This window comes from Pterocles gutturalis, unplaced genomic scaffold (genome assembly GCF_000699245.1).
Source record: "Pterocles gutturalis isolate BGI_N339 unplaced genomic scaffold, ASM69924v1 scaffold14975, whole genome shotgun sequence".
NCBI classification, from domain to species: domain Eukaryota; kingdom Metazoa; phylum Chordata; class Aves; order Pterocliformes; family Pteroclidae; genus Pterocles; species Pterocles gutturalis.
The window spans coordinates 43,572-58,498 of NW_010141100.1; the positions used below are offsets into that span (position 1 = coordinate 43,572).

The 14,927-nt window shown below is 38.3% G+C and overlaps 1 protein-coding gene across 1 annotated transcript in view; it reads right to left on the reverse strand.

Moving 5' to 3' along the window:
- The window catches only part of ADCY1 (adenylate cyclase 1 (brain)), a gene marked incomplete at its 5' end in the record, with an annotated part of 36,659 nt that extends 25,343 nt beyond the window's left edge, over positions 1-11,316 (reverse strand). Inside the window, 4 exons of the mRNA XM_010083918.1 lie at positions 1,958-2,042; positions 5,325-5,422; positions 7,273-7,467; positions 11,161-11,316. Of these exons, the coding sequence (XP_010082220.1) occupies positions 1,958-2,042; positions 5,325-5,422; positions 7,273-7,467; positions 11,161-11,316 (534 nt within the window). The remainder of the gene's footprint in view (positions 1-1,957; positions 2,043-5,324; positions 5,423-7,272; positions 7,468-11,160) is intronic.
- Between the last annotated feature and the right edge of the window lie 3,611 nt (positions 11,317-14,927).

Below are 14,927 nucleotides of genomic sequence, written 5' to 3' on the forward strand. Positions count from 1 at the left end.
CCCCGGTCAGCTCTGGGTCTGGGACGCTCGGACTGTTCTCTCCGTTCCGTGAGTGCCTCTGGGAACGGTGCACCCGCCGCCTGGGGGAATTGTGAGTGTGGTTTCGGGACTCTCCCTGCTCTGGGATCGACTCTCCCTGCTCTGGGATCGTTAGCTGGGAACAGGCTGAGCCTTGGTCATCGGGTGGGGGGGACAGTGTCACTGTGTATCATTCATTTGTATATTTGTATATAGGATTATTTTCAATATTATTGTAGTTTAGTTATTAAATTGTCCTTATCTCAAGCCACGAGTCCTTTTTTCCCTTTACCCCTTTAACTCTCTCCCCTATCCTTGAGTAGGGGGGGGGGGTTGTGTGGGTGGGTGTGTGGTTTTGTCCCCAGCCAAGGGCTAACCCATCACAGTCTGAATTAAATCTCTGACTGGCACTGAAAAGATTTATCCTTCTCACTTTTGGTCATTCTAAGATTGCATCTGCTCTTTTACGATAGCGTAGCATTTTGGGTTTAATCTTTTTTTCTTTTCTTTTGTTAGTGGAATTTTTGTTAACTGAATAAGTACCATCAGATCCACAAAATGCCAGGTAACTGGTACAGTAAAACATTGTTATATTGGTTTTATGGGTGAGGCATTTGATGTTAAAACATGGAGAAGTTGAGTCACTTGTCCAGTGTAAAATATCAAATAAGTGCCAGAAGACTGATTAAAATAGGGGAATGACTAGATTTACAATTCAATATTCATTATACATAGCATATTCATTATCTTTCATTTATTAAGAAAAATTTTCACCACAAAATTTCAAACTGTGATATTCTGACTTTTTTACATTTCTTTACTTTTCTAATGCTGGATTTGATCCTGTAAGGTACTGAATCTCTAGAGGAATATGGAATAAATTGAAATTTTGTTGACTGCCAAAACAGCTGGAACAAACCTTAAGTTTGCACTAGCCCCAGGGAAATGGCATAAAGAGGAGCAATTTCCTACAAACTTCATCTGTGTTTCTACTGTCCGTAGACAGAAAAATAGATGACAAACTACTGTGCTTTTATGAAACTAAAGAGATCATCAAAATTACTCACAAATAATTGTGTAAGTTTATAAATAAAGATTTGCTCTGTACCAGATACTCTGCTAATATACTATTTATGTTTCCATGAAAACAATTACTCTCCTCTTGCCAAAGGGCATTTTTTCTTAACTAAAAATCAGTGTGTGCTAATCAGCAAAGCTGATTAACTGGGTAGGTGTTTTCTCCTGATATTTGTTTGAAACTATTAAATTTAGATTAAGCCACTACAGATTTCTTTCATCAGAAAATTAGTCTTTAGATGCTTTATTCCAATCTGGCAGACCTAGTTCTATCGTACAATAACCAAATGTCCTTCTGCATCATTACTGTTGTGAAAATGTAATGCAGAATTAATCATTACTAGAGGTTTTGAAAAGGCCAAGGGTTGCGTGTGCAAAACATTGTACTTTACCATCTAAACAGCTGCTGCTTTGGCAGAAAAAGTTTTGAAAACAGAGGGGAAGTTATCAGGACTTTACACCCAAATACCAGTCTGATATGGAAAGGATAACTAGTGTGCTCCATAGTCAGAAAGGAGAAAAAGTCAGGTTAAAGCAGCTGTTTATCTGAACACTGGAATGATTCAGTAGCTAGCGGTAGGTGTTCAGGGAAGACGTAGCAAAAAAAAGACAAAAAGTATAGTATTAATGACACTGAATGCTACATTGCTTTAATGATTACTCACGTAAAAAGTCTACTTTTTGATGAACCATCTTTTGGTTTTGAAGTGCCTGATACATTACTTAGCAATGAACCTGAAAACCACATAGATTTCAAACTCTATGAATCCGTGAAGCATGCACTGATGTCTTCATATGCCAGAGGAAAAACAAATCATAGCTACTAAAAGGAAGAATAGTCATAAAATCTTAAATCACTTACTTGTACTCGTGTGACATGTAGGTACATAATACAAGCCACTAGGAAGCATATGCAGAACACCAGGAGAACAAGAACTACGGTACTCCTAGAATTAAAACACAATAAAAGTAAAGCAATGCAACTCAGTAGCAGGTGAGAATAAACAGCACAGTGGTCCTTCTGAAATGGTATTTTGGATGCATGGTGGAGGATCTCCCTGTAATACTGACTGTCGCAGAGGAAACTTCACAGTGGGATGCACTGCACTCAAAAAAGAAAAATCAGTAAATGCTCTTGTATATGGTGTCCACTCTGACCTCAGCAAGGAGATCACGGCACCTCAAGAATTCAACTGTATGGTGTGTCAGGAGAGACACTTTCTAATTGTAGGCTGATGCAGAATATTCAGCATGATGACTCTTATAAGTGGAGTGTGTAGCCCAATTACTTGGTTTTGGCAGCTGTGTAAGTTGCTACATGCTTTTCTCTTCCAATGTCTCCTTCTCAAAGATTCAGAAATCAGAGGTCAGTCAACTCAGTCACTTATCAAGCCACATAAAATCAGACCAGACTGCAAGCCCTTTTTCTAACGAAACAGAGCAACTCCCTCCTTTTGAGTCTTCCTCAATGGTTAGAAAAATCTTAGGTTTCACAAAGGATGTTGTAGTGATTCTTTTAATTCTTAATCTTCACTCTCCTGATTTTTCAAAATAGGTTTGTTCTTCATGAGGAGTGCAGACCAAGCACTTCTCTCTGCCAGAAAACCTGTTTTATTGGAACAGTACCTTATGGATGTGAGCAAGCTGTCAAAAATTAGTCCACCAGTGTTGGTGCTTTGATTTATGCTCAGGGACAGCCTGGCCCCAAGCCAGCCATGGAACCAGGGCCGTTTGACAGCAGCATAACATGATCTTTACACCTTATTTTCTAGTCTTGTGAGAACAACCTAGCCAGCCTAGAAGACGTGAGCCGTGGCTGCAGGCACATATGTATCTGTGCCTTGACCATCACTGGGGAGGGATTGCTTATACAGGGTTTCTAACAGTAGAAGAGTGCAGTTCTTCTGCTGTAGAATTTCTCAGTATTTGACTTTGATTTTGATCTGTGGTGTAACATGTGTATCCAGAATGGGGAGGTGATTCTAGATGCTGTCAGTGTGGATTCTGAAGACAAGTATTAATAGACAGCAGGCTCTCCTGTGCTTTCAGAGAATTGGCTTGTATTCAGAATGGTAATATGCTAGAAGAAAATGCAGGAAACATGACTGAAACAGCACCTTTTAAGACAGAAATAGCCAACAACTGATACTAGTGCTGAGTGGGACTCTGTCAGAGATTTGGGTTGTCACCAGTAACAAAGTGCTACATTGTTTTTTAAAAATAAAGCCAGCATAAGACATCAAAAAGGTTCATCATCAGGGCTTTCAGTGGCTATGCTGCATGTGTGCCTCCATGATTGGACAGCTGGGGTTGACAGGAACAAAGCCTTATTTTCACCAACTCCATCTGGGGATACAAAATATGTCTTTAGCTGAGAAGCTGTTTTCCTCAGATGATCATAGGAATTGTGAAAATGTCGAGCCTGTTTCTTTCCTGTGTATTTATGCAGCAACTGTCTTTCTTAGAACATTTTTATCTCTCTAGATTTTGAAGCTCCTCCTTGGAATATCGTAATGCATGTCAAAAGCCACTGTTATCGCTTTTCCCGTAATAGTAACACATAACACTTCTTGTTTTGGCTTTTGCTTTCTCTTGTCATACTTATAACTACTTTGTCAATCTAAAGACCAACTTAAAGCTCCAAGTTCTGTGGAGAGCAAAATATTTCCAATATTTCCAAAGTTTTAGTCTACCTTATGGTTGTGTCTGTTTCACAGAGAGGAAAGAGCCCAAGAAGACTAGCAATTTGGTTGTATGAAGCCATCATCAACAGGCACTGGAAGAGAGAACTTAAGACCATTCTGTGGGTGGCTTTTCTAACTAACCCGGTGATGAAGCAGTCCATCTTCATGGCCATCAGTGGTCATGTTCTGCTGGAGCTTCTGTGTCTGTCAGATAAGAGCTTAAACTGAATCTCTCTGTCCAGCTGGTTTTTAAATGTCAGTACTTTTTGGAAAGGTTACCAACTACCATACCATATGATTCTTGAAAATTCATCCTAGTTTCAACTACACTAATACTCTTCATCTCTTGTTCTAAATTGCCATGTAAAGCAGCTGGGCTTTACTTCAGAAGTAGGTGAAAGATTTCTTAACTATGCTCCAATTAGTCAGCAGAGGTTGTTAATCTGGAAATTAGATTACTTTTGTAAGTGACTTTGAATTCTTCAGGGGAAAGGTATTATATAACAAATTTGCATGATTATTATTACTACGAAAATTAAAAAAAAGCGTTTCTCAAACTTTCAATTAGAAATAATAGAATATGGGAGTAAATATTATTCTGATTGGGGATGTGTGAACAGAAAAGACCAAAAATTAAAATAGGATTTTCAAAAGCATTATCCTGTGGCCAGTTCTATTCCCACTGAAATCCTAACAATGAGTCAAAGTGGATGAAGCTTATTTTGAATGTTTTGTTACTCTCATCTGAAAAAGCTTATTACTCATTATTTTTATACCTTGAACATCATTATGTATACTTACTATAATCCCAAGATTTGAAAGTGAAGTCTAATTATTTTTTTATTTAGTAAGCATTCACATAGAATTGACAAAACCTGAAGTAATCACTATACTGTATCACTCAACAATAGGCATCAGACACCCCACAAATACATGATGAGTATTTGGTTATGTCTGCTTTAGTGCAGTCAAGGTCTGACTGCAACTCTTGTAGGAATGGCCAAACTGTGCACCAGGCAGTTTCTGTAGTGACAGCATTGATACCAAAAACCTCAATGCAGGCTAAAAATTTGGGTAGAAAAGCTGGATGTATACTTCAGTACTTAGTTCCCGTTAAGTTCTGTATAGTTTTATCTATGTTGCTATCAATACCTGAAGTACCTCTTCCAAAGCCAGCACAAATACATTTAGAAAAGCTGCAGCAACACCTTTGTTTGCATTGCAGAAATGCTTTAAATAAGTTTAGCAGATTTCAGTGTTTTTGTCTTCTACGTGCATCCTTCTACCAAAAAAAAAAAAAAGAAAAAAAAAAAAAAAGAGAGAACAAGGAAGAAATTGTTTTAAGTAAGATAGCAAAATGTAGCTCCTTTGGAGAAATGGAAGAGATAACAGTTAGACTGAGGGTATACCAACAGAGAGTCTCCTGTTTGAGAAGATACCGACCTGGGTGCTAATTCCTGTTCCAAAGACATTAGTGTTTGGATCTGCGCAAGATGCTTGAAGATGTTCCACTTTGAATTATAAAGGCAAAAGACAGAAACTTACTGTGGTATTATTAGAAGGTAGACAAGGCCAAATAAGGCAGCTAGAATTAGTGAGAGAACTACAGCACTGGTGAAGTACTCATCCTGCAGCTGGTGGTACTGTCAAAGAAAGGAAGAGATGCAGACAGTGAGCATTTTATACACACCCAGCCACCCATGCTCATCCATTCTCAGTAAGAAAGAACTATAGCCTAAAATAAAACAAGCCCCTACCCATTTTACAAACATACAAGTAATAATTGCTTAATTCACACAGAAAAAAAAGGATGAGGCAAGTCTACGCAACATTTTCCTTGACAGCCTTCTGTTTTAGCTGTTCCTGTTGGCCTAGCTCTTTAGTTTTCACCCTGTAACTAGTCAAATCTGTGTTAGGCTCAGACATTAAGTTTACCTTTCAGAGCAAAAAGGATTCAGCCATTTTGAACCAGAAGGAAGTGGCACTCTCTCCTTATTCGTCACAAAAGCTTCTCAGGACAAGACACTAACAGGTGGGCCGGAGGCAGCTGCTAATGAGAGTCATGGGCCCAGTTTTGAGGAGTTACTGTCCCTGATTCCACTACGCCACAGTCCTTACAACAGAACACTTTCCAGGGGTGGAAACACACAAGTGTTTTCCCAGAAAGATCCAGATTTCAACCTCATTTAAACCAAAAGACTTTCTTATTTTGAAAGAAAACTATTACGATTAAATAATAAATCACTGTGGAAACTTGAAATCTAAGTTAATGCTCAACATTGAGTCCAATGTGGCACACAGGCTTCTGACTTGAAACAGTAGTGACATGAAATCTTAGACTATGAAGTGACTTACAGTAGAAAAATAAATGCTACTGCCAAATTAATCCAAGATCATATCACTTTTGCTTTTTCAAACACGTAAACAAAAGACTTTTTTTTTTTTTTTTTCCAACTAAAACAATTTGTGTTTTACAAACAAAACCTATACAAGGTATGTTCAGAGGGCTGGAGCACCTCCCCTATGAGGACAGGCTGAGAGAGTTGGGGGTGTTCAGCCTGGAGAAGAGAAGGCTCCGGGGAGACCTTAGAGCAGCTTCCAGAGCTGAAAGGGGGCTACAGGAGAGATGGGAAGGGACTTCTTACAAAGGCATGCAGTGACTGGAGAAGGGGTAATGGATTTAAACTGGAAGAGGGCAGATTTAGATTAGATATTTGGAAGAAATGTTTTCCTGTGCGGGTGGTGAGGCAGTGACCCAGGTTGCCCAGAGAAGCTGTGGATGCCCCATCCCTGGAGGGGTTCAAGGCCAGGCTGGGTGAGGCTTTGAGCAACCTGGGCTAGTGGGAGGTGTCCCTGCCCATGGCAGGGGGGTGGAACTGGATGATCTTTAAGGTCCTTTCCAACCCAAACCATTCTATGATTCTATGATTCTATGAAGGTAGAAACAAACAGCTCTACTTTGTTAGCTTAATATGCATGCTTAGAAGTCTGGACTAAGTCTACTGCTTTCAGAACAGTCACACTGGCATAAGATCACAACCTTGCCCAGAGATTTAAGATTTTTTAAATATTTTCTAAGATTGACGGGATCAATACTTATCAGGTTACATAATGCAGAGGGAAGCATCCTCCTGTCATTAATACTTCTGCAGAGTAGATGAGTCAGTAGGTAGCCATATTGCCATGAAACAGCATCAAACAGGTGATGCAGATCAGGCATTTTGGAGAAGCAAAAGGAAGGCCAAAACACAGGATGTGTAACTTTATGGGGAAGGACTTTAATGAGGAGAAAGATACCGATCTTTCTTCCTATCCCCTCCAAATGCTTCCATAAAAGGTTGACATAACATCTCCCTCTTAACTTAGACACAATCCAGAGGATTATTTAAAGACAGTGAATAGAGATTAAATATTGTCTAAAAACAAATGAAAAACCGTACTAGTTGGCTCACAGCCAGAGAAATCAGTAAAAATTTAGTTTAAACCCCCTTACTTTATTTTCACGCTCAATTTGCTTATACTTCAGGGTAATGAAGTTCAAGTCAGCCATCTCAGACTCAGTTTGCCGGGCCTCTATCAAACGGCTGATGTATCTGTTTACTCGAGTTCCTGGGGTGTTGTATACAACATTGGTAGAAAAAGAGGAACGATTCCTGAGTTTTTCAGAGGCTGTCCTTAATGCTCTCCTCTGTAGGACAGATGAAGAAAGAAGCACAGATTTTATTAATATTGTAATTTTTAACTGCTGTTCATATTTTCTCAAAAAGGAGAGATTTTACCTCTGTGTGATTGCCAGTTTTTAAAAACTCCTTAGCTGAAATCCTGATCTCATTAAAATAAATGAGAAAATCCCCACTGCACTCCAAGATTTCCATCCTCATCTTCAGAATTTCTCTTCACATACTGCCCTGACACTTCTCTGCCACTGAAGAAATAATCAGTTTGATCCCAATCAGTGTGACTTTACCTAGAAAAATAATTAGAATTTTCTTCTTGATGGAAGACAGAGAGCTCTGGACACCTTGAAGACAAGATAGCCAGGCTCTTCATGATACAAGAAAAGTCCTACTGTCCAAGATTGTCTAGGTAAAAATAAGTATTTTGAGAAGTTAATTTCCCTTAACTATTGCACAATGACCATACGTGACTTCAGAGGGTCAGAAATCTCAAGTGTTCCTATCTTAAACTCACCCAAGTGGCTCTCTTAAGACCTCTTGGGTATACCTTAAATACACTATGCAGATCCATACGAAGCAGTCCAATAAATTATCAGAGCGAACTTGTGCCTCCCTGGGGTTAGTTCATCCATGACTGAGATAGCACTACTAGCAAGGTGATCACCCATAGTCCTTTTCAATGCAAATGATTTTTCACAGAGCGTATGTGAAAGGGATTTTAGACAATCTGTCTCACTTTTCACAGAGAGCACTCAGAAGATGGTGAGGAGTATCTCAGTCACACTGGTGGTAACCATCAGTTGAGGGCACTGTAATCCTAATCTAAGTCTGCACTAGCATGACTGCCCATGCCGCAGCACACTGAAAGAATCAGGGCCTTCACAAAATACTCTTGTAGATGTGACATTTTTTAAACACAGTGAGAAAGATGTAGGGTAATCTTCTGAAAGAAAAAACAGTCACCTGATGGTTAGCACACTGAGCAGGAAGAATGAGACATCCATTGAATACCCTTTTTACCTCAGAAGAGCTCAAGCCTTACTTCCCAGAAGAGTTTTGACAACCAAGCTCAGGCAAGTTGTACTGTTTTTATACAGTTTAAATGAATGTTTTTTTAATCTAACTCTGCAGAGTTCAAGAAGACAATTCGAAACATTATGAAATAACAAGTCTGCTCCGGAATAAGGACCACATTGGCTCAGGTTATAATCAGTCGAGACCATCAGCAAGCTGTTATAAAAGCACACAAAATTTCTCTCTTCAGAGCAGTCAGTACTTAATAGCCCAACCTTTAGGCTACAGTAAAAAAATATACTTTTATAACCAGATGGTAAAAAGAGGTGGTGAACACTAAGTAACTCTGCAGGAATGGCAGTTTCCTGTCTTATTCCACAAGAAGTAGTTCTCATGAGATCCTCATAAGTGAAAAAACAGTGGACTACAGAAGCTCATTAGCTTACATAGGTTATGTTATATGGATATTACACCTGAATACTTACAAACAGTGGGAAGGGTTAACTGCTGACTGGTACCTTAGTTTCTGATCATAAAGAAGAATGGGCCTTAACAAAGACAAAATAACTTTCCAAGACCTGTTTTGCTGGTTTTATATGTAGAGAACAGTTTATACCAGCACTAAACAGTTATGAGGCTACTTGAAACATTTTTCTTCAAACTATCAGATCCCACTACTTCTCTGTGGTGTAAGAACTAATTGTTTCGACACAAAAAATAATCTTGTGGACATACATGCATTAGAGCTTTCAAACCCAACCTTCTGGGTTCTGTTAGCCATAACAGAAATCTTAAATTGCCAGCCAAACAACTTTCTAAATGTTTCTAAACAGAGATAAAGTTGTTCTTTTGCAGAAGACATTTGTCCCACAAGTTTGTAGGGCAACTGAGTGCTTTCAGGAGTATTGTCCGGAATATACAATTTTGCTCTTCATAAAGGTGAACAACAATTAGTTAGCATATGTATTGCTTAAGGTGCAGCAGAAAGTACCTCTTCGGAGATTTTTTTATAATCCAAAATTAAGCTTCTAGCACAATAATAGGGATGAGCAAAACAGCATTAAAAAAAAAAAAAAAAAAAGAAAATGTTTCTTTGTTTTAAAATCTGCAATGAGCATAGATGATGGAAGTTTTTCTGATATACGGAATAAATTGTATTATTTATTCTGGCATTTTGAAATCAGGTTAAAATTACCATGTTTAATCAAAATAGCTGTTGCTCATATGTAATTATTTTCACTAGGTCTCTTATTTTTATCTTGATTGTTATTTCTCACAGTAGACTTACATTATGTGTTCTATGTGATCAAGATCCAGAATTTATAATTCTCAGAAATTAAATAACTACTACAGTATGATTAATAAATAATAAATAAATGCTACAGGCATGTTCTGGCTTCAAAGTCTTCATAGCTTGTTTTACATTATTTGAAGACTGATATCTCTGAAGAAACCCTGTATTACAACACAGTGTATTTATCATAAAATCATATATCATGTTCCATGATAAATGTTACAGATCAGCTACAAAAGCTCAGAACCACTAGTTCAGTTAAAGATATCAGATAAAGAACTTCCCTTCAAATGTTGTGACATGAGAAAATTTTTGTCAGATCCCTAGCAAACCCATAACAGAATTTTCTGCATATACTACCATATTTATTAATATATACTCAAGACAATTGTAAAGTATTGCATATGCTTCAAATAATGTGTGGTTTATTTTTAAATACTCAATGGTACTAATTCACAATTGGATGGCCTTGTACATGGCCAATTTCAAATCAAATCTAGAGTTTCTGAAAATCTTAACTGAAACTGTGTTTTAAAGGAACTGATGGACTGTTCTTGTCTTTTTTAGCAGAAGAAACACAAGCACATGTAAAATCCAAAACATAAAAGTTAGAATGCTTTCTGAAAGTAAGATTTAGACTGAACTTTCAATAAATGTACATTATTTTTTAAAAAACCCAATACACATAGGTGGAGCAATCAGCCAAGATGAATTACTGACTCCAGGGCACACATGCCCTGCTTTGGAGTACTGGTGGAATGACCTATGTAATATTGCCACCTGCTGGCAAAGAAAATGGAATGACCAACTCTTCAAGAGTTTTTTCTCCATAAATTTCTGGATAGATTCACACACAGAAAAGGAAGTAAACCAGGCTACTAGTATGTAAAGCAATTCAGAGTTATGGCATTACGAGCCATTCAAGAAAGGGGTATCCATATTTGTATTAGGGACTTTTGTATTTAGGGTTTGTGTTAGCGACTAAGAGGTTTTCTTGATAATCACTTGCCTTCCATTTTTTAGAGAACCATCTAGAGATACAAAATTATTCTGTTATTTTACATTTGCTGCCATCAGCTTCAGACTGTGACGGACTCATGATGCAAAAGAACAGCTGTTTGTAATTGCAGAAAAAGACTTAGAAAATCCAATTCCCGTGAAGCAAGCCCTTAATAGAAGTCACAAAAGCCACCTGTGCTGGCTTGTTCAAGAGAAGGTCCAAATTTGAGGCCTGTTATAATTAAGGTTTTTTTTTTTTTTTTTTTTTTTTTACCATGAGAAGGCTGTAAGCATTACAGCTCCAGCTCCAGCAGAAACACCAGAAAGTCCTCTATCAATTGGTCAGGTCATCCCATATGTTCTCAGAGCAGGCCTCCAAAGGGCCCACATAGATTACCTTATCATCATCCTCACACGTCATGACATTGGAGAAAGGGATCTCCGCTTTGAACATCTTACGACAGTGCATGAGCTGAACAAGCAGGTAGCAGACTGTCTTGAACTTCATTCTTTTGGCAGGCTTAATGTCTGAGAGAATCAGTCCAGGAAATATCTGTTGGTCACAAAAAAATAAGATTTCTAACAGTGTCATTACATTCTCAAGCAGACGAACATACCTGCAGACATTTACACCATCTAGTGGTCAGAACAAAGCAATACTCTAATAAAGAAGGAATGCATTTTGATAAACTTTGTATATTTGCAGATGAAGATTACTTCATATTGGTTTAACCTGAGATATAAAGAATCTATTGAACAGACAGTATTTAAATACACAATTAACATTTTTTGAACTGTTTTCTGCATAGAAATGTAGACTATAAAAAAAAGCATATTAATGACAAATTCACAAAAGAGGCAATATTTGTATTTCTTCAACCTTCAATTTGGAAAAATACAGGAAAAAATAAGGAGAAAATTTGTATTTTTATTAACTGATGTTAAAAAAAATAATTTCAGTCTTTTTCTTATTTCCTCATTTTGTTACTTCAGCCACTGGTAAGCCCATTAAAATCAGGAGACGATACCTTTTGCTTTAAAGATACACTTACATACATTCCCTAAAAGGAGGCTGTGGTGCACTGAGGTTAGATCTTACATGTTGTTTCTTCAAAACAAGAAGTGTTATAACACACAGAAATATTCTCGAAGGGTTGGGTATAATCTATTCATTTTACCACGGAGCTCACAGTTAAGCAAGGAAAAATATTGTCTTTGTTAACTCTTAAACATGTCCTTAACTCTTGCTGACTTTAGTAAACCCATAGCACATGTTCCACTGCTTTCACAGATCTGAATAAGAATGATCCTTTATTCTATAACCCTCAGTATTTATACCAATCTTATTGATGCTTCTGGCATGTGGAATGTGTAAAGCAGCGTTCATGGGAAATATGGAAGGACTTCATGCCACCACAGTATGGGAATTTAAGCTTGTAAAATTAATCTTTTTTGGAAGAGCACAGAGGATTTGGTCCCTAGTGTTCCTAGGTACAAAAGACAGAGCAAATCACACTTGAAAAACTTTATTTGAATGCTCTCAAATCCACAAGTGGCACTGAGGATTTGCTCTCCCATCTTCATAATACTATGATTTACTAGAGCAGTTTACATCACTACTTCAATGATCAAGGAATGAAGTAGACTGGAAGCATTTGTTTAATGCATGTTTTCATGGATTCATGAGGGACAGGGCAAATGACACTGCGCATATTCTGAATGGCATCTCAGGTACTGGTTTGCTATGCTGTTTAATGCAGACAGACATCCTATTGATCTCCCACTACTCTGTTTAGTCAGAGTAGATAGTAATGGCTATGACACAAAAATGACTTGTGTATAAATAATTGCACATCTTTTATTAGCAGATGGCTATGTTATAAACGTGACATGTTTCAATGTGGAAAGGTGCCTAGGTATGCACATGTACTTTATCGTGCACTGAAAGGCTGACTGAAGGCAGCTAGCATCACCAGCACTCTACTGCATGGTCACCAGCTGGAATCTAAAAGGACACTAGTGTACCTCGTGCACAATCACTTGTATAAGTGATAGTTTAACAAAAGTCTCCATTAAGGGATTCCAAATATGAACCCTTTCTTTTGAGGGCTTCTGGCAGAAGACTTACTCACCACTATGCAACAACTGCATAGAAGATACTGTACAAGGATATTCAAATATTACTAATTCTTTAGGTATTCCTAAGGACACCAAGTAGATAGTTGTAAGGCTTGAGTATGGCAGATATGATCAGCTTTTGAGCTACCATTCCCAACAGCTAAAATATACTGTTTGGGCAGATACTTCACTTACTAATTTTTCCTAATGTAACAATAATTCCTTTACAAGTACTATGTATTTTACTTAGTCTCCCTATCAACCTTTTAATTCACCAAAAATGAGCAACTTTCTTAAAACTCCCTCCAGTTTCGCATTTTGCTTCATTTTTTAAAAGACACAGATAAAAAGGAAATACACAGAACTTTACAGGTGGACCATGTATCAAGAACTAATTAGCTCTTTCTTTGCTCAAACCTTTCACCATGCATTAACTAGTTCGACAACTTTGGTTTTAAGTCTCCATTAGATTTGCTGGGAAAAAAATGTTCTTAAACAACTATAGAGAGCTACAGAACCTGCCTGACAGCCTTCAACATGGAAATACCACAGTAAAGGTGCAAGAGTAGCAAAGAATAGGTAGAACATCTCACTAGCAGAAGATTCAAGAAGGCATGACTGAGAAAGGTGAGCACATAGGCATGACTATATCATCCTATAAGGATTTGAAGTCCTGTGAAAAGAGAAGAATTTAGGCTTTCCTCAACACAAACTTCTTATAACAGATGTGTTTCTGAGAACCACTTGCAACTTGAAAACTTGTAATGCCAGTTTGGCTCAGGCAGTGTAGCCCTGCCACCAAGATGACTTTTCCCTGAACACATTTTTTCATGCAGTTTCCTGACTCTGTCTTCAAAGAAGTAGGTAGAACATTTTTAGCTCATACCATCAACTGGTCTTTTCATTTATAAATCTTATCAATAGCATACACCCTTTTAGTGTTGGAAATACATCAGTTTTACAGCTGTCTTGGAGTCAAACATAAGTTTTTCAACTCAGTTCACTGAAAAAAATGGAGTAATGTGTCTAATTCTGGGCTCCACAGTACAAGATAAACAGTGACAAACTGGACTGAGTTCAGCAAAGGTTCACCAAAACGGTTCTAAAGCATATGACATATGAGAAGAACCTGAGGGAACTCAGTTCATTTAGCAGGAAGAGGGATCTTATTAGCTAATGAGGGATCTAGTTGCTGTCTTCAGCCATCTAGGTAGTAGTTAGAGAGAAGATAGAGCCAGACTCATCTCAAAAATGCTCAGAAAAAGTGCAAGAGGCAATGAACCAATGGAAATTCCTCTTCCATAAAAAGAACAGAAGTTTTAACACTGATGATGATAATTTGCTGGAGCAGGCTGTCCAGAGAGGCCACCAAATCTCCAGACAGGGAAACACTCATCACTCACTGAGGCAAGTTGCCCTGAGCAACGTGTAATTTCAAAAGTGGATCTAACTGTGAAGCTGGCTCGGCTTTGAGCAGGGAGGTTGACCACATGACCTCCAAAGGTATCTTCCAAACTCAGCTGCTGTGCAACGCTATGAAAATGTGTGGAATACATAGAGCTACCATTCTTCATGGCTGGCCAAGAACCTACCCACTCAAAGGACATTGCAATCCACACTAGTAGGGCACACTGGCAGTTCTCAGATCTTGTATAATTTCATACATAGCTTTTTTTTTTGTTTTGTTTTAATCTAGTGGTTGCAGGACATACAGATTGTGCACAGGGACCAATAATTTTCCATTCTATTATTATATATATACGATATATATGGAACTGTTGGAGAGTAGTGTAGGGGAGAGGGACCTGGGGGTCCTGGTGGACAGCAGGATGACCATGAGCCAGCACTGTGCCCTCGTGGCCAAGAAGGCCAATGGCATCCTGGGGTGTATCAGAAGGGGGGTGGTCAGTAGGTCAAGAGAGGTTCTCCTCCCCCTCTCCTCTGCCCTGGTGAGACCACATCTGGAATATTATGTCCAGTTCTGGTCTGGGCCCCTCAAGAGAGACAGAGCACTGCTGGAGAGTCCAGCACAGAGCCACAAAGATG